The 25672-nt window shown below is 42.7% G+C and overlaps 1 protein-coding gene across 1 annotated transcript in view; it reads right to left on the bottom strand.

Moving 5' to 3' along the window:
- Positions 1 to 25672, bottom strand: part of PLXNC1 (plexin C1) — a 239895-nt gene that overhangs the window by 155023 nt on the left and 59200 nt on the right. The window contains exons 3-4 of the mRNA XM_006871793.1: positions 20114 to 20248; positions 15471 to 15571 (exon numbers count right to left, since the gene is read on the bottom strand). Of these exons, the coding sequence (XP_006871855.1) occupies positions 15471 to 15571; positions 20114 to 20248 (236 nt within the window). The remainder of the gene's footprint in view (positions 1 to 15470; positions 15572 to 20113; positions 20249 to 25672) is intronic.

Here is a 25672-nt window from a genome sequence, read left to right as displayed (position 1 = left end):
GGATGTGGTTCAGGCTTCCACCTATAGTCTTATGTATTGCAGAGGCTCCGCAGGAAGCCTCCTTCACTGGGCACATTGTAGCCCCATTTTAGGTATTCCAGTCAGTTACAGGCAGAAGACGGACTTACAAGCTTTCTATGGTGATGCTTTTCGCTATTCCTTTCTCTCCCCGCACTGCTCTATCTTGATTAAGGAGCAATAGTCCACATGGCAAACTGGTGTCCCTCCTTCCCATCCCCAGACCCTCCAGTCAACTTCCACCCTGATATCTAAGTCATTCTCCAGCACAGCGCTGATTACGTCACCCACCTTTCAGAAGCTTCTCTAACTCTTTCTCATCGATACCAAATGCCTCTGCCTGCAAGTAGGTCTTTCCATGACCTGGAACCTACAACATAAGTTTTTATGTTCATCTTGTTACTCCACACTTTCTGATCTAGCTCCTGGCTTCCTTGCCAAACTCCTCCTTAATTAATTGTGAATTGTTGAGTCCACCACATGGTCTAGACTGAAAGCTCCTACAATCACAGATCCTTGATGTCTACACAAAGCCTGGTAGAGGACAGGCATTTTGTAAACACTCCCAGTGGATACGTACTGGGCATTTCCTGGCACACACTGTTCCCACCGCCTGGAACGCCCTTCTTATTGTTATTGTGAAGTGCTGTCACGTTTGTTCCCACTCATAGTGACCCCGTATAGGGTTTCTGAGGAGCTCAAACTGACCTTGTGGTCCACTGCATTATCCTGCAATGCCACACCAGGACTCTCCCTGGAATGTCCTTGGGCATTTAAAACTTGGTGAAATTGTATTCTTTCTTCAAGAACTGGTTCTGTGCCACCTCCCCCATGATGTTTGCCCAGCTTCCAAGCAAAGGCGGTCGCTCCCTTTTGGGAGATCCCACGGCACTTTAGGCATGTCCCTACAATATTTAGCATATTTTCTAAGTTTCTAGTTGCTGGCCTCTGCAACTAGACTGCAAATCCCATGAGGGAAAAGGCCCATCTCATCTGCCTCGATGCCTCCAAGACCTAGCAGTAGACCTTGCATTCAGTTCACAAATATTTGCTGAGAACCCACCATGCGCCAAATACTCCTAGGCACTGGGAAGACACTGATGGATAAGTCAGTTAAGATTCCTCTCTTTAAAAAAGCAAAACAAAAACAAACAAACGAAATTTCCAGGAAGGAAATCATACATACACACACACAAAAAACAAGGAAATGGAGATAATTAAAGATAATTCTAAATTGTGGTAAACCTTCTGCAGCAATCAAAGGTATTGAATGCAGATCTCCTTTAGGCAGGCTGGTCAAGAAAGATGACATTTCATTTCAAATGATGAGCTCAAGGATAAGGAAGACCTAACTTTGCTGTGAGTAGTGGGAAGAGCATTCCAGGTAGAGGGAATGACATGTGCAAAAACCTTAAAGCTTCAGTTTGTGAGGAACTGACTGAAGACCAGCATGGCAGTTACTTACTGAAAGCAGAGAGAATGGCATGGTCACTTACAATCTGGTGACACGGGGCAACCTGTTTACCCTTTCTGTATCTCAGTTCTCCACTTTCAAAATTACAAATAGTAATTTCCATTTAGTAGAGTTGTTAAAAAGATGCAATACTATTTAAAGTGTTTACAATAATGCTCCAATAAATATTAGTTACTACTGTTGTTGTTATCCTGATGTGTTCATTCTTCACACACACCAGGCCAGCACCCAGCGTAGCATGCCATTTCTAAGAAGATACACACAGCTTCTTTAAAGATTCTTAAATACAACCCTCCTTACCCTCAAGACTAAAGGGTTCCGTGAGGTCTCCTCACGCCTTGAGAACCACCTATTAGCTGAGTTTCCATGGTGTATTGAAACTATTTATTCAGTTCCTACTTCCCACATGAACCTGAGCTTCTCCAGGGCAGACCTCATTCATGTTTATTTCCCCTGGGTCTAGCACAGGGCCTGGCCCACAGCTGGTATTCAACAAAAGCTACCAGAATTGGATTAAGAATTAAATTTTAAAGTGACTAAATTCTTGTGTAAGTCTCCATGATACCAGCATAAGTTGTTTCATTGCTTTTTGTTCACTGGCATGGTGAAAAACCAGTCTTAGTCTTGTAACTGAGCTATTTAACACACACAAAACATACTTGCAGACTGAAACACGGACACAAAAGCAATTGGTGGCCTTTCACCCTATGTGGTTCTTTTGTGGGTGATGACTATACTAAAAGTTGGTGTTGTTATTTCCAAATATAAAACATGAACTGAAGAACTGAGGGGAGGCATGTTTAAAAAATAGGTAGCATGAAAGTAGAAATGGGGGAAATGATGTCTCTTGGAAGATGGTGATCCCTGTGTAATTGGACGCACATTCCTTAGGCTGTGTGGGTCTCAGTTCCCCATCAGTAAACAGGTGACATTTTTGTGGCAACCCCAACCTCTTGAGAGCAATATTAAAGCCCACGCTTGGCACAGCAGAAATGGTGCACTCTTGATACGACAAAATAAAAGCATTCAAGAGTGGAATGTTACCAAAGTAATAAGGAGAGACTGGCAGGAAGGCTTCAGATGAAGATCTGAACATTGTGTTTAAATGTGGAGGAGTTGCTGGGGACAGGACAAATACCAGGTCACAAAGACAAGTGAAAACATTTGAGGAATTTTTTAAAAAGCCAATCAATACATACTTATGAAAGTGCACTTTGGTTGAGATAAGGTCATCCCAAAAGAATCTATTCCATTAAAACATATATTTACTAAAAGGGCTGTTCCTAATGGTACTTGTTCCAAGTCAGAGAGCATCAATTAAAGGGATGGTGCACATAAGTACTTTGGATACTGAGGTCTAAGGACCTCAGTTCCTGATGCTACCAAATAAAAACTAGCTCCTGAGCAAGGTGGGCATTCTGCTGAGACCACCATCATCAAATGTCTGCGACACTAAGAGCGAAGGTGTGCCCCTTAACATTTTTATTCCCTTTCCACTTTGAAAAAAGTGGGATTTCTGATATCTTCACAGCTCCTCAAAAGCTGATAAAGGGGATGAAGTAGCAGGGGGGTTCACCTAAAACCCCTCTCCAATGTGAGAAGGCCCCATTGCCCTTCCAGCATTCTCTGTAACCCGGATGCTGGGGTTCAGCCTCTGTCTGGGTAATGCAGTCATGCCCTAAGGCCTGAATACCACATTGCTCCCCACTGCTTCCACCCCACAGACAGCTGTCCTACTTGCTTCTACACAATGAGTTGGCACAATGGGGTCCTCCACAAGGAGGGGCGACCTCCAAATCCCATTATGGTCATTACTGCCGTCATTAGTGCTTCACTGGACCATAAAGGAGTGTGACAGCACTTGAGACACACAGGACAGATCACAGATCGGGAGGGGGGGTGGGCAGCACAGAGTTTGGACAGTCTTCTGTCTCGAGCTGCCTTCCTTACCACTCACGATCTAGGAAGGGGGACAGCTCCAAAACTCAACATGTCCCTGCAGACTCAGCTATCACATTCCCAATGAGGCCACCCTATATAAAATCATGCCTCCCTTAGTGGTCTTCCCTCACGGAATGACCTCCATGAGCACAAGGATTTGTACTGCTCACTTCTGGTGCTTAGAACTGCATCTAACACATACAGTTGTGGTTGTTAGCTGTTGTGGAGTCAGACCTTGACTCATGGCAACCCTATGCACAATAGAACGAACACCACCTGATCCTGTGCGGTCCCCATGATCAGTTGTGGATCACACTGTTGTGATACAATGGGTTTCCCCTGGCTAATTTTCAGAAGTAGGTTGCCAGGACTTTCTTTCTGATTTAGTCTGGAAAGCTCTGCTGAAATTAGTTCAACATCATACCACCGTGCAAGCCTCACTGGCGGACTGCACATGAGGTTCACTGTCTGGAAATTGAACCTAAATCTCCCAAACGGAAGGCAGCATTTCTACCACAGACATCAATTAGACACTCCTTACATTCTGTTCAATGAAAGAATGAGTAAATGCTTAAGCTTCGAAGGTGCAAGTCTCTGTGACACGGGTTGGTCTGAGTCCCATCATTATTTTTATGAACATCATTCAACCACAAAGAGTTCATTTGGTCCATTTGTTGCAAGTGGTTCTCTCTTCTCCTCCCATTGCCATAAGAGATAACGTCTCTTTATTTCTCTTCCCTTTCATTAGAAATGGGCACAGTGATTGGGAAAGGTACTGACTGGGGAGTTAGAACTAATCCTAGATCTGAATCCCACTTCAACTACATGTGCAACCTCTGAAAGGCAGAATAATAGTCCACATCCTATTCTCTGGGACCTAAGAGTATGTTACCTCACACGACAAATGGGACTTTGCAGATTTTATTAAGTCAAAGCCCTTGAGATGGGGAGATTATCCTGGATTATCCAGATAGGGCCCACTTTAATCATAAGGGTCTTTTAAGTGAAAGTTGCTGATGGAGATATGACAATGGAAGCAGGAGTCAGAGTCAAAGAGATTTGGAGGTGCTGTGCTGCTGACTCACAAGATGGGAGAAGGGGCCATGACTCAAAGAAGAGGGGTGTCTAAGAGTAAGGCCCCCAGTGAGATGGATTAACACAGTGGCAGCAGCAATGGGTTCAAGTGTAGCAACAATTTTGAGGATGGCGCAGGACCGGGCAGGGCTTCATTCTATTGTGACAGGCTTGCCGCCAGTCAGAGCGACTGGACAGAACCTAACCAGAAGCTGAAGAAGGAGAGGAAAGGAGGCAAGGAAAGGATTCTTCTATTGAGCCTCCAGGAAAACACAGTCTGGCTAATATTCCGAATTTAGTCTAGTGGAACTCATTTCAGACTTCTAATTTCTAGAATTACGAAATACTAAATTTATGTTCATGAATATTATTAAAATCAATAGTGTTAATATTATTTCTGTTTTAAGCCACTAAGTCTGTGGGAATTTGTTAAAGCAGTAATAGGAAACTAATACACAACTAAGCGTGGTTTTATTTTTGTCTATAAAGTGGAAAGTGTTATATAGTACTAACTTCCCATGGTACCAGGAGAACTAAACGGAACATGGCATGGAGTGTACAGGATACCGTATCTGATCATGATAAGCATATTCTTACCCTGCTGTGGCGCTGTGGGTTAATGTACTAGACTACAAGGTTGGTTTGAACTGCAAGGTCGGCAGTTCAAGCTCACCAGACGCTCCTTGGAAACTCTATACAGGGTCACTAGGAGTCAGAGATGACTTGACAACATTTAACAACAACATCCCTCCAGGCAAATCTTGTCTTTTAGGCTTGGCTTGGAGTCAGACAGGTTTTCTATGGAAGACACACTGGAACTGGGTTCTAAAGGATAAGTGGGCACTCCCTGCTGGACTCCTCCACTGAAAAACCCCAGGGGCCTTCTCTGCTCCATACTGCCCCTGCTCACAGACCAGACTGAGTAACTGGGGACTTGGAGGAATCTGGCTAAGAGTGACCATATGTCATGGGTTACCTTCATCAAGGTTTAGGGGAATCACAGGCCTGGGTCTCCTTAGGGATGAATAGTGGCTCTGAGGAGGCTAAGTTGGGGGTCTCGGAGGAGACGAGGAAGGCAAAGAACTGGGCTATGCTCACAAACAAGCCACTTAACTCTTTTTGCCTGTCTGTTACTCTGGGGCATTGAGAACAATTATGCCCAGTGCTCAGATTTCAGTTTTGCTCTTCCATGTTAGAAATTCACTTCTCTTACTGCCAACACTTCAGGACAGTCCAATAGAGAGTCTGCCTGAGGAGCCCTATTGTTAGGCCAAGTCAGAAAACAAGCTCTTTCACATCTTAAGTGCAAAACAGCCTAACAGCAGCTGAAGACCTAAAAACAGCTTCTAGGGGCTGCTTTTAGGTCAACATGGGAGAAAAATGCAGAAGAAAATGGGGACAAAGAAACATTAAATTTATGTAAATAATTGAGAGACTATACTGGTGCTGGGGGTTAATATGCTGACTGCAAGGTCAGGTTGAACTGAAAGGTCGGCAGTTGAAGCCCACCAGCCCTCCTCGGAAACCCTATACAAGGTCTCTATGAGTCAAAACCAGACTGCATGGCACTTAACAACAACAACAACAACAACATGATCTACCTTATAATTAGCATTCCTGGGGACTTTGTCTTTGCCATCTGCAGAGTGGGTCATTAAGGGGTATGCAATAAAGACAAGTGTGGCTTTTCCTACATGGAAAAAGGAGGGTCCAGCCCTAGTTGGGAAAGGTAGGGAGGCACACAAGTTTGGAGAAAGCTTCCAGGTAGATGATGTGGGAAGAGACAAACTCAGTCTTCCCCAAAGAAAGAGACCCTTGGAAGGGGCAGGAGTAGGGGTGAGTAGTAGGACAACTAACACTTGGGATAAAACAATTCATCTCCCACGCTGTCATCATGATTGTTGTTTTCAAACAAATATGCTTGTATCAGTCCCCTACACAAACCCCTTTCATGAATCCCCAGCTAAAACAAAACCAAAATAAACCTACTGCTGGTATGTACATTCTGACTCCTATGTGACCCTATAGGACAGAATAGACAGGCCTCATAGGATTTCCAAGGCTGTAATCTTTATGGATTGTGTAGATCATGACAAACTATGGACAACATTGCAGAGAATGAGTGTTCCGGAACACCGAATTGTGCTCATGAGGAACATGTACATAGACTAAGAGGCAGTTGTTGGAACAGAACAAGGGAACAGCTGAATGGTTTAAAATTAGGAAAGGTGTGAGACACGGTTGTATTCTTTCACCATACTTGTTCAACCTGTATGCTGAGCAAATAATCCAAGAAGCCGGATTATATGAAGAAAAATGTAGCATCAGGATTGGAGGAAGACTCAGTAACAACCTGTGATGTGCATATGATTCAACCTTGCTTGTTGAAAGTGAAGAGGACTTAAATTACTTACTGATGAAGATCAAAGACTACAGCCTTTGGTATGGGTTGCATTTCAGTGTAAAAGAATACAAAAATCCTCACCACATCAAGATAAATGGAGAAAATATTGAAGTTGTCAGAGATTTCTTTTTGCTTGGATCAACCATCAACATTTATGGAAGCAGCAGCCAAGAAATCAAGCGACACACCGCACTAGGCAAATCGGTTGCACAAGGCCTCTTTAAACTGTTGGAGAGCAAAGATGCCAGTTTGAGGACTAAGGTGAGACTGACCCAAGCCATCGTATTTTCAATAAACTCATAAGTATGCGAAAGCTGGACTATGAATAAAGAAGACCATAGAAGAGTTGATGCGTTTGAGTTACAGTCTAGGAAGAGAATATAACAAACAAATTTGTGCTGGAAGAAGTACAGCCAGAATGCTCCTTAGAAGCCAGGATGGCTAGACTTTGTCTTTCATACTTTGGACATGTTATCAAAAGGGACCAGTCCCTGGAGAAGGACATCATGCTTGATAAAATGGAGGATCAGCGAAGAAGAGGAAGACCCCCAGCGAGACAGGTTGGCACAGTGGCAGCAGCACTGGAGTCAAGCTTAGCAGCCGTTGTGAAGATAGTGTTGGACGGGGCAGTGTTTTGTTCTGTTGTGCATAAGGCTGCTATGAGTCAGTACCAACTCAATGGCACCTAACAACAGCAATCTTGAGGAAGCAGATTGATACATTTACCACCCATGGAGTGGATGATGGGTTCCAATAACTAACTTTTCAGTTAGCAGCTAGTGCTTAATCACGGTGCCACCAGTGCTCCTAAAGTCCCCAGCACTTCTGAAAAAGGTCCTTCACATTCTGGTTCTGCCCTTCTCCCCCATCAATTTCCTCCTAGCACCAGTGCTCTCCGAGACAGCTCAATTGCCCCACCCTAAACAGACCTCTTCCTCTGCTGGTTCTTCTGCCTGAAATGCTTGCCTTGCTCACTGCCTCCCCACTTCCCCCAATCTTCCCCTGGTAAAAGTCTACTATGGCTCCAAGGTCTAATTTAAAGCCTTTCCCAACCCCAGGGACAATTAATGGCTCCCTTCTCTGGGCTCCCACCATAATAACAGACAACACCACTTCAGTGCTTACTGGAGCCAGGCTCTGTGTCTAGGACTTTATGCGCATTATCTCATTTAATCCTCTCAGCAAACCTATTTGGCACTTTTATTAACCCTGCTTTACAAAGAAGATGAGAAACCTGTAGGTCACACAAAAGCTTGGATTTGATCCCAAGTAAGTTGCCTCTAGAACCCTAGCTCTCTCTTCCTCAGCGGGATTGCTGGATTCCTCATGTTTCTGAGGTGGAAATCTACCAACTAATATATCCTAAGCAAGTCACCCCAAATGTTCTTGTTCAGTAATGACACTTCTATTCATCTGGTCACTCAAACCAGATACCTAAACTCCTTCCCTTCAATCTGAACACCAAAGTTACCTTGTTGCTGGTAAAAGAACAATCTCTCACCCCGCTGCATTCTGGGAAACTCAGCTGTGGTATCTCCCAGAGGACTTCTCCATCACATTGAGGTCTTCAGTCTTAGGGCTTCAACCTAGTACCTAGTTCTACATTAAGGCTACATTAAGAATCCAGTACAGATTTGGTTATCACATCTTTATTTTCTTTGTGAGAACCAAGATCAAGGGAGGTTGAATATATCTTCCAGGAAAAACAGTGGCCACCTTGATATTTTATAACCCTATTTTTAGTGTGCCAGACTCAAGGGAAAATTCAATTAATCATCACATCCTGTCAATTCTATCTTACAACTAGCTGTTAAATCCACCCACTTCTCTCCATCCCCACCACTATCACTCTAATTCAGTCTCCAGTTTACAACCACCTTCTAACGAATCCGCCGCCTTCCAGTGGTGGCCCCTCAACTCCATTCTGCATCCCAGAGTTCTAGTTCTGTAATATCCATCTGATTGGGTCACTGTTCTAATGAAAGTCCTGCAATGACTTATCAAGACTCTCCTTACAAAGTCCACATTCTTCCTCATCTTCCTGTTCTACCATGCCACCATCCACCTCTCCCCACACTGCTCTGTTGTACTCTACACTCCATCACCTTGTTCAAGCCAAGCTCAGGCCACACTCTTCTATAGCTCCTCCCCCAGTTTCTTCTGCCTCCTCATGAACAAAATATCCTTGACCCTTTACATTTAGGTTAATTAAAAAAAAAAAATGCGTCCCCATAGGCACTATACTTCTATGCTAGCCTTAGTTGTTGTGAGATGATGTCAAGTCAGCCCTGACCCATGGTGACTCCGAGCACAATGGGATTGGCCTATTGTGATCTATGGGATTTTTGGTTTTTTTGGCTGATTTTTGGAAGTAGATTACCAGGTCTTTCTTCCTAGCCTCTCTTAGTCTGAAAACTGCTAAAAGCCTGGAAACTGTGCAAGCCTTCACTGACTGACTATGCTTGAGGTGCCCTGGCCAGGATTTGAACCCAGGGTTCCTGCATGGAAGGTGAGCTACCACTGCTCCCTGCTAGCCCTCATTACACTCTATCATTGCTCTCCTTTACTTATTAGTAGATTGAGTTATTGTTTCCAATTCGTCATTCTTCAGTCCTGGAACTACATTCACATCCTTGGCAGTACCTTCCTCTAGGTGGAGCACATTTCCCCACGCAGGTGTAGTGCTGCAGGATCTGCACTGGTCTGCGAACCACAAGGTGCTCCTCAGAAACCCTATACAGGGTCTCTGTGAGTTGGAACTGACTTGACGGCACTGAACCACAACAACACTGAAACATTAGCAAATACGATGTGAGTGGAGGCTGTTGCCTAGTTTAGTTGGGTCTCTCGTGCTTGCTGTTTTTGCTGAGAAGAAATTGTGCAGGATGAGAGGCAAGTGAAGTCAACCTGAACTCAACCTGCAGCTTCACACAAAGCCTCCACAGGGCACAGAACCATGAGCATTACTTTATTTATAGGTAAAGAAATTCTCATTCTTGTAAGCCACTGAAATCTGGGGGGTTATTTGTTACATAATAGCAGACACCTGACTGATAAACTTCCCTATTAGATTACGTTAGATTTCAAGCTTCATGTAGGTAAGAAAGTACTGTAACCCTAGTACCTAGCATAGGGTTAGCACATTGTAGGGGCTCAATGGAGTCCCAGGGTGGTGCAAATAGTTAATGCACTCAGCAGCTAACTACTGTTGGAGGTTTGAGTCTACCCAGAGGTAACTTAGGACAAAAATCAGTCACTGAAAAGTCTCTGGAGCACAGCTCTACTCTGACACACAGAGGTCTAAGGCAACTGTTGTTATTGTTAAGTGCTGTCGAGTGAGTCTTGACTCACAAGGACCCTGTACAGGATTTCCGAGGAGTGGCTGGAGAGTTTCACCTCTGGCCTGCGGTTCAAATCGACCTTATCCTAAGGCACCAGAGGTGCTCAATAAACATTTGTTGATTGGATTTACATAGCATGAAGACATGTTGCCCATTGACGGATCTGCCTCTCTAGTTAGCAAGTCAATTCCCTCAGGCCAAGTATGGCATCTGATTTCTCTCAACAGCAGCACCTGGCTATCTCATTTCCCATATTGGGCTCTTGGTAAGCACTCAATAAATATTTGTTGAAATTTATTTAATTGAATTTTGTGGGCTGGCTGGTGAATCAATTCTTAATTTATGGCATTGTTTCTATGGGAAAATGCATTCTGGGTGCCAAACAAACTTGCAAATGAACTTTTGGAACCTCACCCGTTCATTGGTGCAGTATTGCCAGTTTTGTGGAAATCCATAACTGAACACATGTGCTATGCTTCGCAATATGGGAACAACTGAGAAGCTGCTTCCAAACCCAAGATATTCAGCCTGCAAAAATTCACTTTCCACCCACACAGACAAATTCAGCACAGGTTGGATTTGAGGTTCCAACAATAAAATACTAGACTTTTTAGAGCTCATTGTTTATCTAATTGCTTTTTATCTGCTTATACTAGATACCTATTCTTAACACCCGATCAAAAGGAAGTTAAGATCATTTGCTTGCCTCCCCCTACCCTATCCACTTTCTAGACACGTATGAAAGGAAGCTCAACCTTCTCAACAAAGAAAATAAATTATTTTTCTAAATAAATCTGTGACATTTAAAATAAACACAGTGGGACGCTCTACAGTTATAAGAAAACATCCCCCTTTAGAATTCCTGATTTTCAATGGTACTTGGAGTTTAACATGAGTCACAGTTCTGAGGTTTAGTTTCATTTCATTTTAGATCAGCACCAAGCAAGTTCCCCCCAAAAGCGAGTTGCCACCATGCTGCCTCCAACTCCTGGCAACCTATGTGTGTAAGGGTATAACTGTACTCCGTAGGGTTTCAGTGGCTGATTTCTTAGAAGTAGATTTCCAGACCTTTCTTCCAACGTACCTCTAGGTAGAGCAAACTTCCAACCTTCTGGTTAGCAGTTGAATGTGTTAATCATTTGTACTACCTAGGGACTCTAAAAAAGCCCTAATTCTGGTTAAATCCAACTCTCCCCTACTCTATGCCTAAATCAACAGACTTGAACATGGCTTCAGAAAAGCTGTATTCTGCTGTTCTCACATCAAAGGCAAGACCACCAACCTCAAGTGGACTCAATGCCTGGCAATCACGCTTTACTTCCCTAATTGGTTCTCTCCCACTCTCCTATTTCATACTTCTCTCTTCTTTATTAGTCTTCTCATTCTTCCTCCCCACTTCACCCTCACTGAGTTTGAAGCCACTGAAAAAGTCCTAAGCAATATGAAAGGCACTGCACATCCTTCCACCTGCCTGCATTCTTCACCCCCCCACACCCACCTTACTAAAAATGGAGGCCCTCCCCACTGGGCACACTAGGTCCTCTCTCTCTCTTCTGCTTCAAGACAACACTCCACAACTTTTTCTTCTCTCTCCCACATCATCACTTTCTCTTGCTCTGCTGGAATTTTACCAATAACACAAAAACACACCATCATTCCATTCAGCTTAAAAAATCAAAACTTCACTTTCTCCTCTAGCATCTGCTCCACTGTCTTTCTCAGCAAAGCTGCCCTAACAAGTTGTCTCTAGTCAGTCTTCTTCTCTTCCATTGCTTTTTGTGGCTTTAGCACCACAATGACCAGCTGCTAAATTCAGTAACCAATTCTCTCCTTCTCTTGCTTGACCTCTCAGCAGCATCTGGCAGTGAATTGCTCCTTCACTAAGAGACCATCCTCTCTTAGTTTTTCTCTTCTCTTTCTAGTTGCTCCCTCTGCATTTCTATTTGCTTGTTATATCCCTGACTCCTAAACATGACAACACTTCAATGCTCAGTTCTCAAACTTCTTTTCTTATCATTTGACACACACTCCCTTGTCTAGTCTTAAGTACCATCTTGTTGTTGTTGTTAAGTGCCTTTTAACACTACCATATCACCCATGCTAAATAAATTTCAGCAGAGCTTCCAGATTAAGACAGATTAAGAAAAAACACCTCATGATCTACTTCCAAAAATTAACCAATGAAAACGCTATGGATTATACCAGAATACTATACGATATTGTGCTGGAAGCTGAGCCCCCTAGGGTAGAAGGCACTACACAATGGCTGTAACAATGGACTTAACTATGCAGACGATCAGGACGGGATACCTTTTCATTATGCTTTATACATGTATAGTTGTCACAAATAAGAGCTGACTGGAGAACAATCAACAACAGACGTTACCAACTCCCAATTCATATCCCCAGCCTGGACATTATCCATGAAACCCAGACCTGTGCTGATCACTGAGGGGTACATGTGGCTATTTAATCACCACTATCTGAGTATTCCGGAACACTTAATTGTGCTCATGAGGAACATGTATATGGACCAAGAGGCAGTTGCTGGAACAGAACATGGGAACACTGGATGGTTTAAAATTAAGAAAGGTGTGTGACAGGGTGGTATTCTTTCACCATACTTATTCAACCTGTGTGCTGAGCAAATAATCCAAGAAGCTGGGTTCTATGAAGAAAAACGTGGCATCAGAATTGGAGGAAGACTCATTAACAACCTACGATATACAGATGATACAACCTTGCTTGCTGAAAGTGAAGAGGACTTAAAATACTTACTGATGAAGATCAGAGACCACAGCTTTTGGTATGGATTGCATCTCAACGTAAAGAAAACAAAAATCCTCACCACTGGACCAATAAATGACATTCTTATCAATGGAGAAAAGATTGAAGTTGTCAAGGACTTCATTCTTCTTGGATCAACTATCAACACTCATGGAAGCAGCAGTCAAGAAATCAAACGACATATTGCACTAGGCAAATCTTCTGCACAAGACCTTTTTAAAGTGTTGAAGAGCAAAGATGTCAGCTTGAGGACTAAGGTGCGCCTGACCCAAGCCATGGTATTTCCAATAACCTCATATGGTTGCGAAAGCTGGACAGGAATAAAGAAGACCGTAGAAGAATGGATACTTCTGAGTTATGGAGTTGGAGGAGAATATTGAAAGTGCCATGAGCTGCCAAAAGAACCAATAGATCCATTTTGGAAGAAGTGCAGCCAGAGTGCTACTTGGAGGCCACGATGGCCAAACTTCATCTCTCATACTTCGCACATATTGTCAGGAGGGACCAGTCACTGGAAAAGGATATCATGTTTGGTAAGGTGGAGGGTCAGAGAAGAAGAGGAAGACCCCCAGTGAGATGGATTGGCAAAGTAGAGCATCGATCGACTCAAGCGTGACAACAATTGTGAGGTTGGCCCAGGACTGGGCAGTGTTTCGTTCTGTTGTGCATAGGGTCACTATGAGTCAGTACTGACTAGATGGCACCTAACAACAACAACAACATCTAGATCTGATGACAATGGGTACCGCTATCACCAAGAAATCTTGGTGACACAGTGATTAAGTGCTTGGATGCTAACCGAAAGGCCAGCAGTTCGAACCTACCAGCTGCTTTGAGGGAGTAAAAGATGTGGCAATCTCTTCTCATAAAGATCACACTGCTCTGTCCAGTAGGGCTAGTACGAGCTGGAGTCAATTCAACAGCACACGACAACAATCACTATCACCGTCACTACCATCATCATCACTACAGCTATTGCTGAACTAACTCCTGAATATTGTTGTTGTTGTTAAGTGCTATCGAGTAGGTTCCAACTCATAGCAATCCAGTATGGGGTTTGTAAGGAGCAACTGGTGGGTTTGAACCGCCAAGCTTGCGGTTCAAACGGGCCTTGCTGTCTAGTGCTTATCTCATAGAGCCACACCAGGGCTCCTGCACAGCCCTATAAATATAGATAGGGACCTGCATAAATGGAGGGGATCTGAAAGATTATAGCACAACTGCTCAGTGGGTGTGGAAAGATTAAGCGTTTTTCATGATCAGTTAATTTCTCAAACTCTAGTCTTGGGCAAGAGACAAGAAGAAAACGTTCCTACCCAATTACAATTATTCATGAGAATGTTCCTGGCCCTGGTTCTTTTGTCTGCCAGTGACTCTGACGGAAACAGCCCCGTAAGGAAGCAAGGCAAAAGGCAAGGGTAATTATGCGTCTTGCTGCCTCTCCGATTTTGACTTCCTCCATGAACTCTGAATTCATTCCATCCCCATATTTTTAGTTTGTTTCTTGAGCCTCTTGGTTACATTGTATTTCCCTCTCTCCCTTCATTGCGCTTCGTTTCCTCCCTCTGTACATTGCCCCATTCTCTCCCTAGTCTTCTTTTCCACTCCTAAACTGCCCCTTGTTCAGCCTTCAGCTTCTCTTGCTCCTGCTCTGCTCTTTCTTATCCTTTTTCACCTTTAAAAACTGAAAACACCAAATTGACAGACACTGTTATGGGTTTTTTTTTTCTTCCTTTTTCTGCCTGAGCTGCTGCTAAGGCTCTCTCTCCTGGCTTCTATAGCAAGAGCCCAAGTACTGGGTTGCCATGGTAACAGCGAATCCAACCAGGCCGGTCCCAACGATGTTAGCAACTGCTATTGCAAGGAAGCTGATACAAGTCGCCCCTGAGCCTAGATGGGTCACAAGCAGCGTAATTCAAGTCCACGTTGGGCAGATTCTGCCCGGAGACCAGGATTGAACAACGAGCCCGTGGCTATACCGCCCACCAAGAGATAACACCATCAATAATAAGGCTTCCACCGAGCAAACAGAATACATGACATGATGAGGATTCATGGGAAAATTTTCAAACATGCCTATTCTTTTATCTTCTCTGAGGGAGAACCTTTTGCCTCTCTCTTGAGTCTTACGGAACTCTGGAAAGGAAAAGCAAAACTGACCCTCTCAAGAGCCTGGCTTCCTCCTCTACCTACCTTCCCCACCCCCCACTCCCAAGACTGGTGGCCCAGGTCAAAGGATTTTGTAGAAATGACTTGAGTGTGAACATCTTTGAGAATTAATGAGGATTGCACAATGATATTTTAGTCGGTGAAGAGATCGGTTTTCCTGGCTCACTGAAATGGATTGTTAGGTAGCGTACCAAGTGTTCCATGTTCCGGGCATGAGACTTTTTCGAAAATGTGAGCTGTTGAGAAAGGGTTCAGGAAATACCTTTGTAGCGAGTGACACCAGCCGCAGTGAGGGTCTGTTGCTGCTAGACACTCCGTACAGGATTTATGCTTTTTGCAGTTTGCAACATGAATTTTCCTAACCTAAAAATAAAGATGATACTAGTTTAGATGGATTTATGAGCAACACCAGAAAAACGACAACACTGTATCTGATGAAGGACCGCAAAAGGGCATATTTATCAACTCAAAACCTCTTAATGCTTTCATAATTACATGGGACCGTGCTTCTCAAGTTCTAGGGTATACATCGGCTGTGTCAGACCACCTGCGGAGTTCATCAAGGGACATATTCCCTGACCCTGTGGCACTCTCACATAGGCAGTCTGGGCATGGCACCTAGGAATCTGTATTTTCAGGATCTTTCTGAGGGACCTTGATGTGCAATCAGGTCTGCACTCATTTCTGTAGGGAGTCAGGTCACTTGGTTTGCATACACTAACAGTCAATGTGTGATCAGTAGCACCTTGGAAATGAGCATCTGGGGATACAAGAAGCTCTGTCTCAAGAGTGTCAACATAAAGTTGGCACCAGACATGGAAATGGGGAGAAGCAGGAATGAAGCCCGACCACACCTCTGTCAGGGGTGGCTCCATCACCTCAGCTCCTGTCTTGCTTGCTCAAACTACCTCCACTGGAGAATAAAAGAAACAAACAGCCTAGGGGTGGGGCTGGGGGTTAGGGAAGGGATTGAAATCACACCCCTGCCCATAGAACTGCCTCTTCTGGCTGTCCGTAAACAGCATTCCACAGAGCAGGTATCCATGTATCCGAGGTACTAAGTCAGTCAGTCAGGGGGTGTTCTCAGAACAGGGCAGTGGGAGGGGCCTGAACATCACAAGGCACCAGTTCTACAAACAAAATCATACAGAGAGTAGGAAGGACACTTGTGAAAATCATTACACCAGGAAGTTGTACACCTTAGGAAGTATAAGTAACTTCTTCCAAAGGTTATGAAACTGACAGTTCTAGAAGGGGTTTATGAGGAAAACGAGGATTATCTTGAGGGGCATCCTTCAATTCTAAATTGACTTCATGGAGGATGACGATGGACTTCGAATGTTTTAGCTCCTAATGCTCTGACAGATGCACTGGGCAGACAATGAGTCGGAGCCAGCATTAACCAGACTGTGGATATTTCCTTGCAACTCACAAACTGTCTTTTAAATTTTGGGCTATTTTAATAAGTGTCAAATAATCTTTCCAAACTTGTTTCCTAATCTGCAAAATGGCAATGGTAGCGTTGTCTGATACAGACTTAATCCTTAAATATGATAAAGGAAAATTTCCACGAATTTTTTAAAGCCCCTAGCATTGACTGTTATTGTCATGTGAAAAAAGTGTCCCATGGTCCAATAAACATGACACCTTCAACTGAAAAGCTAAAGAGGTCTTAGCCTCTGAGAATGTTGGAATATGCTGAGCACCATATGCTAATATAGTACATAACATCTGGTCTTGGGATCACATTTGTTCAGAACATCTAGTGGAATATGACTCTCCAGGACATTCTTTGAGAACTACTATTCAATGTATTTAAACAAGTAAACTCATCACTTCACGTAAGAGAAAGGTGATAACAAATAGTACATTGGACCTACTTCTCTCACTTAATGACACCCTAGAGTGGTTACTTCACATCAACTCATGCATCTTCATGTGGCTATTTGGAAATGGCCACGTACTCATATTGTGATCGTCTAAGGATGTTCTATGGATTCGTTTAATTGTTGCTCTACTCCCAGGAGTTTCGGAAAGAATGTTCCTTAGGTTTACTCTCTAGGGATTGATTACCTTGGGTTATGAACCCAGGGTCAACCCCACTCTTACTAACAGGATTTCACAGTAATCCTAAATGCAGATAGTAACAGTAACCAGCTTTGATGCCCACTCTCCGTATGGAACTTTCCTCAGGATTCCTAGCTTTGAATGACCAGAGACCAGAACCTTTTACCTTCTGGTTCATGAAGATCTGCTGCTGCTGGTCACACTGGTGGCTCTCAGAGTGGTTCCCTGTCTAGAGTTCTGGGTTCTAGGCTCCGTAAAAGTAGTAATGAAGACTGGTGAGTTATTTGCAATATTTCAAAAAGCCAAGTGGGAAACACACAGATTAAGAAAAATTCAAAGTTTCTTGGCTGGAATTTGATCAGCTCGTTGAGGTCACTGCACAGCCTGTGCTCTGACTGGCAGTTCTGGGATGTGCTTTGATGAGTAAAGTCTGGGCATGGGAATGGTGACTTAATATACACAGTTTGTTAGGAGACAAAGATCTTTCAAATATGGGATTCCTGGGGGGATAAGCATAATAAAAAGTGTTTAAATGATTACGTTAGGTGGCCAAGAAGATTTTGTATGGGGAGGGATGGGTTTACAATGGCATCTAACATTCAGATGTAACCATCTCAGTCGGTCATAGAACTACTGCCAGGTCAATGTACAAAGGGTAAAGGACAGAATGTGGCTATTTTAGGAACACCAGAGGTTTTAAAATTCTCGCATACCTTCTCTGTGACTCTAAAAACACACGAAGTAGATTAATGTCATCATAGTGTCCACCGAATGAGAGAAAAATAATAAACGATGGTGGTGGCGGAGGGCATTGGTTGTGTCCATTATATAAGTCTCTGATACATTCTTTGATTTTCAAATAGATGGGATGGTTCTTCACAAATTTGGAACTGGATCTTATCTGGCATAGGCTTTAGAATCAGGGTTAAGTTCTAGTTCTGACAAGGCCTAGTAAGGTTGATCCTCGTTATTTGCAGTTGTTGTTGTTGTCAGGTGCCATCGAGTCAGTACCGACTCATAGCGACCCCATGCACAGCAGAACGAAACAATGTCCGATCCTGGGCCAACCTCACTACCGCCGCCATACTTGACGCCATCAATGATGCCACCTGATTTGCAGTAGTTACACTTTAAAAGGAGTCCTGGTGTGGTGTTGTGGGATGAAGCACTGGACCCCGCAAGGTCGGCAGTTCAAACTCACCAGCCATTCCTTAAAAACTCTATACAGGGTCACTATGAGTCAGAACCAACTCAATAGCACTTAACAACAACAACGTGCTCTATAAAGTCTCTTCAAACACTGGATTAGCAATCAGTGAAGCAATCATTACTCCTGGGGAAATACAGGGTAGGTCTCTGTGAGCCTCTGGTGACAATATTTTCATAAACTGATCAATGCACAACCTTGTTTTATGTGTGTTTCTGCTTAAAAGATACCTTATTCAAGATATAGTGTTGATTCATTAACACTCATTACCCTAGTCATTTAATATCGTGTCGGTTCATTGAACTCGCAACCAACAGCACTGTACCTCATGCCGCAGTGAAACCTGTCCATCAGTTATTTTTCCTAAGAGGCAGACCACAGAGGGACACCAGACAGCACTTCAGCACTATGCTTAGGGCCATTTAAAACAGCGCAATCACCAAACCCAAACACAAAAACATGAAGAGCACAGCATTAAACAGACTGCAGAAAGGATGCTTGTTTAGAGTTGTTGTTGTACACAGTTAATGTGCCATCAAATAGTTTCCAACTCAAAAGGTTCCCAAGGAGGGACTGGTGAATTTGAACCACCGACCTTGCGGTCGGTCCAATGCTTTATCCCACAACACCACACACCAGGATCCCTTGTTTACAATAAGAAAATTTAAATAAGAAGGCAGGGGGTTACCTTGTTCAACCTTAGCTGTGAATGTGTGCAACAGGCAACTCCAATATTTGGCGACTCTGCGCATGTTTGCAAATGACCACAAAAGCGTCTATCTCTTGAGTATTGGTGTTTGCAGATTACAAATAAATTTTAGCAAGTAGGTCAATTTGCATATACAAAATCTGCAAATAATGAGGATCAACTGTATGTCCTTGCGTAAGTTATTCAACCTCTCCAAGTCTTAGATCCTTCATCAATAAAACAAGAGTAACTTCATCTCATTCAATGATTCATATATTTCATGAACATTGTTCATTGTTCTTTTACATACACATGTACTCAAACATTTTACATCTAGAAAGAGCATGCTTAGAACAGAGACTAGTATAGAGTCAGTAGGGAGTCCATAGAACTTTGTTCCCATCCCCTTTCCCTTGGTGAAAGCACTTTGTAAAGAGAATAAAACGTAAAAAGGTGTTATTTTCATTTCAGGAAGCAGAAGCAAGAAGAAACACAAAAACAGCCAGATAAATTAAGAGTGCAGAGCAAGCACCATATATTTCTTGGTTCATGAATGTGTAGGAGATGGTGGCCTGATATTAACCCCAAATTCCAAACCCAGTCCCATTGGGTATATTCATAAATGCATCTAACCATTCAGTGGCCACACAATGCATGTGGAAATTCAGTTACCTTGCTGATTATATGCCCATTTGCAAGCACACCCACCTCTGAAAAACTTGGCACTGGAAATACAGCCAATAATAAAATTGTCTAAATAGGCAATATTTCTTGCTTACTTACTGACAATACGGTGTTCAATTCCGTGCTTGTGGATCTCTTGGTACCCTGAAGCAGTGTTTAAATTTAGTAGTTCAAAGTAAAAGCTTCACTATTAGATAATGACATCAATTAAACCATTTTTATTCATAAGTCAGAAGCAATAACTACTATTTCCACCTACCTCTTTCCCAGCTGTGACATAGATGTATCTATTATCCGTTGGATTAGGAACAAGTTTGTAGAAAACAGGGGTTTCTTCCTTAATTTCATAAATAACTTCCGGGCAATTCGAAGTTAAATCTTCTCCAAGAATAACCTGTTGGTTTTGTGTTTCAAAAAGAGAAATTTGATTTGTATTAAATATTTTGAATAGCTAGTGGGATGGCAAAGCTAGGTAGCTTAATCCTAAAATCACATCCTTTCTTACTCACTACATATATTAGCTAAGGTACCACATTACTTATTCACTCTCTTGTGTCTTGGTTTTCTACAAGGCTGGTAATAACCAGCGTGGTATTTCTGCCCTGGTAGAGGATGCCACCATACATACTCGCCTGCAAAGGTCCCTCTTCAAATGTTGGGGCAGTAGGCTCACCTGTAGAAGCTCACTGTCCTATCAGAAGTCACATAAGATAATGTCATTAGTGCAAAGCCCAGAGTGACCGTAAAACTAAAGGACACAGACTCGATGTATATGTGATTGTGTTGCTCTGATTTTCCTATATGATTCCACACAGTCATACAGTATAAAGTCTCCAGGACACTCAACAGGTATAGATACATAGGCATGTTGTTAAAGATAAAATACAATGAAGTGTGATGTAATGGCTTTGAAACTGTACACTCTTGAGTTTCACTTTCTTCAGTTGACAAACATCTACTAAACACCAACTAAGCATCAGACGCTGTAGTGGATGTTTGGAAAATGACAGTGACCCAAAGTGGAAAACAAAACAAAAAAAATTCCCTGTCTATATAGGAGTCCTGGTGTGGCACTGTAGAATAAGCACCCAACCACAAAGTCAGTTTGAATCACAAGGTCAGTAGTTCAAACCCACCAGCTTCTCCTTGGAAACCCTATACAGGGTTACTATGAGTCGAAACTGACTTGATGGCATTGAACAACAACATATAGAACATACATTCTTGGGTGTGTGTGTAGGGATAGGGGTAATAGTGATTGTTGTTACTAGGTACCATCAAGTTCATTCTGACTCATAGCGACCCTATGCACAACATAACAAAACACTGCCTGGTCCTGTGCCATCCTCACAATCGTAAAGCTTGAGCCCACTGCTTCTGCCACTTTGCCAATCCATCTCTTTGGTGGGGGGGATTTCCTCTTTTTCACTGACCCTCCACTTTACTAAGCATGATGTCCTTCTCCAGGGACTGGTCCCTCCTGATAACATGTTCAAGGTATGAGAGACAAAGTCTCACTATCCTGGCTTCTAAGGAGCATTCTGGCTGTACTTCTTCCAACATAAATTTGCTTGTTCTTCTGGCAGTCCATGGTAATTTAAATATTCTCCTCCAACAACATAACTCAAATGCATCAATTCTTCTCTCTTCCTTATTCATTGTCCAACTTTCAAATGCATATGAAGCTATTGAAAATATCATGGCATTGGTCAGACACACCTTAGTCCTCAAACTGACATCTTTGCTCTTGAACACTTTAAAGAGGGCTTGTGCAGCAGATTCGCCTAGTACAATACTTGGTTTGATTTCTTGACTGCTGCTTCTGTGAGTGTTGGTAGTGGATTCAAGCAAGTCTTTGACAATTTAAATCTTTTCCCCATTTATAGTGATACTATTTATTGGTCCTGTGGTGAGGATTTTAGTTTCTTCACTTTGAGGTGAAACCCATACTGAAGACTGTGGTATTTGATCTTCATTAGCAAGTATTTCAAACCCTCTTTGCTCACAGCAAGCAAGGTTGTATCACCTACATATCACAGGTTGTTAATGAATCTTCCTCCAATCTTGATGCCACATTCTTCTTCATATAATAACCTAACTTCTTGTATTATTTGCTCAGCATATAAGCAAATAAGTGTGGTGAAAGAATACAACCCTGGCACACACCTTTCCTGATTTAAAACCATCCGGTGTTCCTTTATTCTGTTTGAACAACTGCCTCTTGGTCTATGTACAGGTTCCTTATGAGCACAATAGCAATTAGCAATATATTTATGAACAGATTAATGCATTTGTTCAAAATAATTATAAAACAGATCATTGCTTTCTTAGTTGCTGCCACAGCAGCTCTTACACAAGGTGACCCTCTGTATAATAGAATGAAGTACTGCCTGTTCCAGCACAGTATTGGGAACTATTCTGTCGTGATTCATAATCGTCACTGGCTGATTTCAGAAGTAGATCACCAGGATGCTCCCCTAGTCTGTCTTAACCTGGAAGCTCCACTTAAACCTGTCTACTGTAGTTAACTGCTGGTTTGTGAAATACCAATGGCAAAGCTTCCAGCATCAGCAGCACAGCAAATACAAAAGCTACTACAGTGCAACAAACTGTTGGTGGTGGTTATGTGCTGTGGAGTCGGTTCTGACACATAGCGGCCCTGTGACCCTGTGTAGGGTTTCCAAGGCTATACATCTTTATGGTAGCAAAAAGCCTCATCTTTCTCCTGCAGAACAGCTGGTAGTTTCGAACTGCTGACCTTGAGGTTAGCAGCCCTACTTGTAGTCACTAAGCTACCAGAGCCCCTGACAAGTTGGTAGTGGATAAAATCTACTAGAAGGTAATAAGTGATACGGGACAAAATAGTGAGGTAAGGGCTGGGAGAACATATGTTTAGGCTAGGTCTCATGGAGATGACCTTTCTTTAGCGACTTGCAGGAGGTGATGAATTGACCATTCAGATAGCTGGAGGAAGCATATTGTTAAAAGAGCAAACTGCCAGAACAAAGGCCCTGAAGTGGAGAAGGTCAGTGAAGTAAAGAGGCGTGGGCATCAAAGTCAGAGGTAAGAGGAGGTGGATAAGAGAGGGTCATGGAGGCCTGTGTGCCCATTTTGCCTTGTCCTCTAAGTGAGAGAGAGGGAGCCATGCAGGGCTTTGAGCAGAGGACGGACAGGAGCAGATGGATCTGAGTTCTGATATAAGGATCACTCTGGTTGCTGTGATAGTGCAGGATGTGAAAGCACAGGGATGAAGACTAGTCAGGAGACTATTACAATAATCCAGGAGAGAGATTATACTGGCTTGGGCTTGGGTTTGCACCTTGACTCTCTTCTCTAAGTAGCTGTGTTAGTACAAGAAATAGAGCAGCAACCATTCCTCCCACAACCCTCTATCTATTGAACCTCAGTTGATTCAAGAATCCATTTCAATGGCCACACAGAGTTCAGAGACAATACTCACAGTTATAGAGTTTATTAGGGAAGTCAAGAGTTTACAATATAAGTCAGAAATGCCCAGGACATAGCTGTTCCAGTCAGGACAGCCTCTGGTTAGCTATGCCCCACCAATATTAGAAAGCTCTTTTAGGGCTGCTGATAAATGCCCACAAGACACACCAGTCCACCATACTCCTTAGCCTCAGGCTTTTGGTTCTAGTTCCATGGGTCGATAGAGTGTCTGTACATGTAGTGCTGTAGGATACATACTAGACTGTGTTCCACAAGGTTAGCGGTTGAAACCCACCAGCTGCTCCTTGGAAACCTTATATAGGGTTGTTATGAGCCAGGCTCAACCCAACGTTCCTTAACAGCAATTCGTGCTCTGTCTTGTGTTCTGGTTCTTGGTTCTGCTGCTGCTGCGCCTCTGCCACTCTTCCAGTGGTGTACTTTTCTGTACCTGGGGCAGGGAGGTTCAATGTGCAGGGATCTCATGGTTCAAAGGATGCATTCCACTCCTGGTTCTTCTATGATGATAGTGAGATCCCTCCTCTGCTTCTGAGATGGTTCATCTTATACCTTTGCTAGAGTTTCAAGATTTTACAATTACAGTGAACTCTGCTAACATCCCGAGCTGAATCACATCATCCTAACCCAGAGCCAGCACGGCAGAAAAGTTGTTTGGTGGGAATCATAGACTATGGCTAGAAAAGACATTAAGGAATTCACTACACCACAGGTGTAACTAGTAACTTAACCTTCCCAGGTCTCAATTTCCTCATCTGTATAATGGAGCCACTCATGCCTTCCTAATGTAAAGTTGTTGTAAGGATCAAATGAGAATTTTGAAATATAACACATTGGGGGGTTCAAAAAACATGGTGGAAAAAATGGAATAAAAAAATAATGACATTTTCCCATGAACTTTTTGAAGTCCCCTCATACAACTAATGTGCAATAGAAATGAATCTATTTCTAGATCACAAGCTCCTCATGAGTGGGGACCATGTCTTAGTCATCTTGACATGCTATCACTTTGCCCAATATTACGCTATAAATATTGAATGCTCAACATTTTGTCAGTTTAAACACATCAGATATAAAATCTATTTACACATGTCCACCTCTGTTTTTTGCCAATTGCACTGGGCACATATTTTGAAAAAAAAAAAGGCATCTTTTTTTGCCAATTTTTGTTGTTGTTGTTGTTAAACTATGTGCCCAATGCAATTGGCAAAAATTGTTTGCAGACAAAGTCTAGTTTCAAGTATATATTGATCAGTACTATACTTGTTACTTGCATAGCCAAAATTAGGAATTTGCTCATTAATCAAAGACTCCTTAGCACTTTGACAAACAGCAACTTTCCCTTCATTCAGGACCTGGATCTGAGTCTGGCTTTGCCCTTCATTCAGTGTCTCCCTCCCATCAACAGCTTTGGGTCAAGTCCAAGTGTATCAGGTGCAACTAGTGGCTCACTGGAATCCCCCAAACTGCTACCAAATTCAGTAGCAGCTCTGTACAAGTCTAACCAAATACGTGAAGTATAACAACAACAAACAAAATAAAAGCAGTTCTATCTCAAGGGAGGTGAAAAAAAATCTGTGCCTCAAGTCATGTAAAAATGACTCTAAAGCCTCACTGCCCAATATAGTAGCCACCAGCCACATGCAGCTATCTAAATTTATATTAAATTAGAATTTCTTTTCCTCAGTCACAGCGGCCCAATTTCAAGCGTTCGCAGGCTACATGCGACTACTTGTTACCACACTGGAGAATCCAGATATAAAACATCTCCATCATCAAGGAAAGTTCTATTGGTCATCGCTATCCCTATCAAAAAACCTGTGTGAAAGTGGCTATCACACAGCTCCTGGTCAAGGTATGGGCTTGCCAATCAGTTGAGATTCAAACAGCTGATCTTGTTCTAGAACGTGTTCTAGGTATGGTTATATAAAGGAGGAGAAACAGGAAGCTAGTTTGAAAAAATATGCTTAAGTGAGCCTCCAAAGAAGAAAGATAGTTTCCCAGGTATCTCTTGAGGAATTCATCATGTCAAAAGCACCATTGGCATCATCACTTAGGAAGTACTTTTGCCAATGAAATGGATCCTGAATCTGACCAAGTCTTTAGTGCTAACTTACATTTAGCATTAGAAACAGAAGGAATAGAAGAACATGCTAAATGACACCACAAGAAAACAAACAGCCAAAACCACAATGTGAGGCTTTTGTGTCAAGATGACTAGGCCAAAGACTCTTATTTTTACTTCCTTCTTTTCTTTCTTTCTTTCTTTCTTTCTTTCTTTCTTTCTTTCTTTCTTTCTTTCTTTCTTTCTTTCTCTCTTTCTCTCCTCTCTCTCTCTCTCTCTCTCTTGAGCTAT

This window comes from Chrysochloris asiatica, unplaced genomic scaffold (assembly GCF_000296735.1).
Source record: "Chrysochloris asiatica unplaced genomic scaffold, ChrAsi1.0 scaffold00174, whole genome shotgun sequence".
NCBI classification, from domain to species: Eukaryota; Metazoa; Chordata; class Mammalia; order Afrosoricida; family Chrysochloridae; genus Chrysochloris; species Chrysochloris asiatica.
This window is presented reverse-complemented; position numbering and strand designations above follow the sequence as displayed.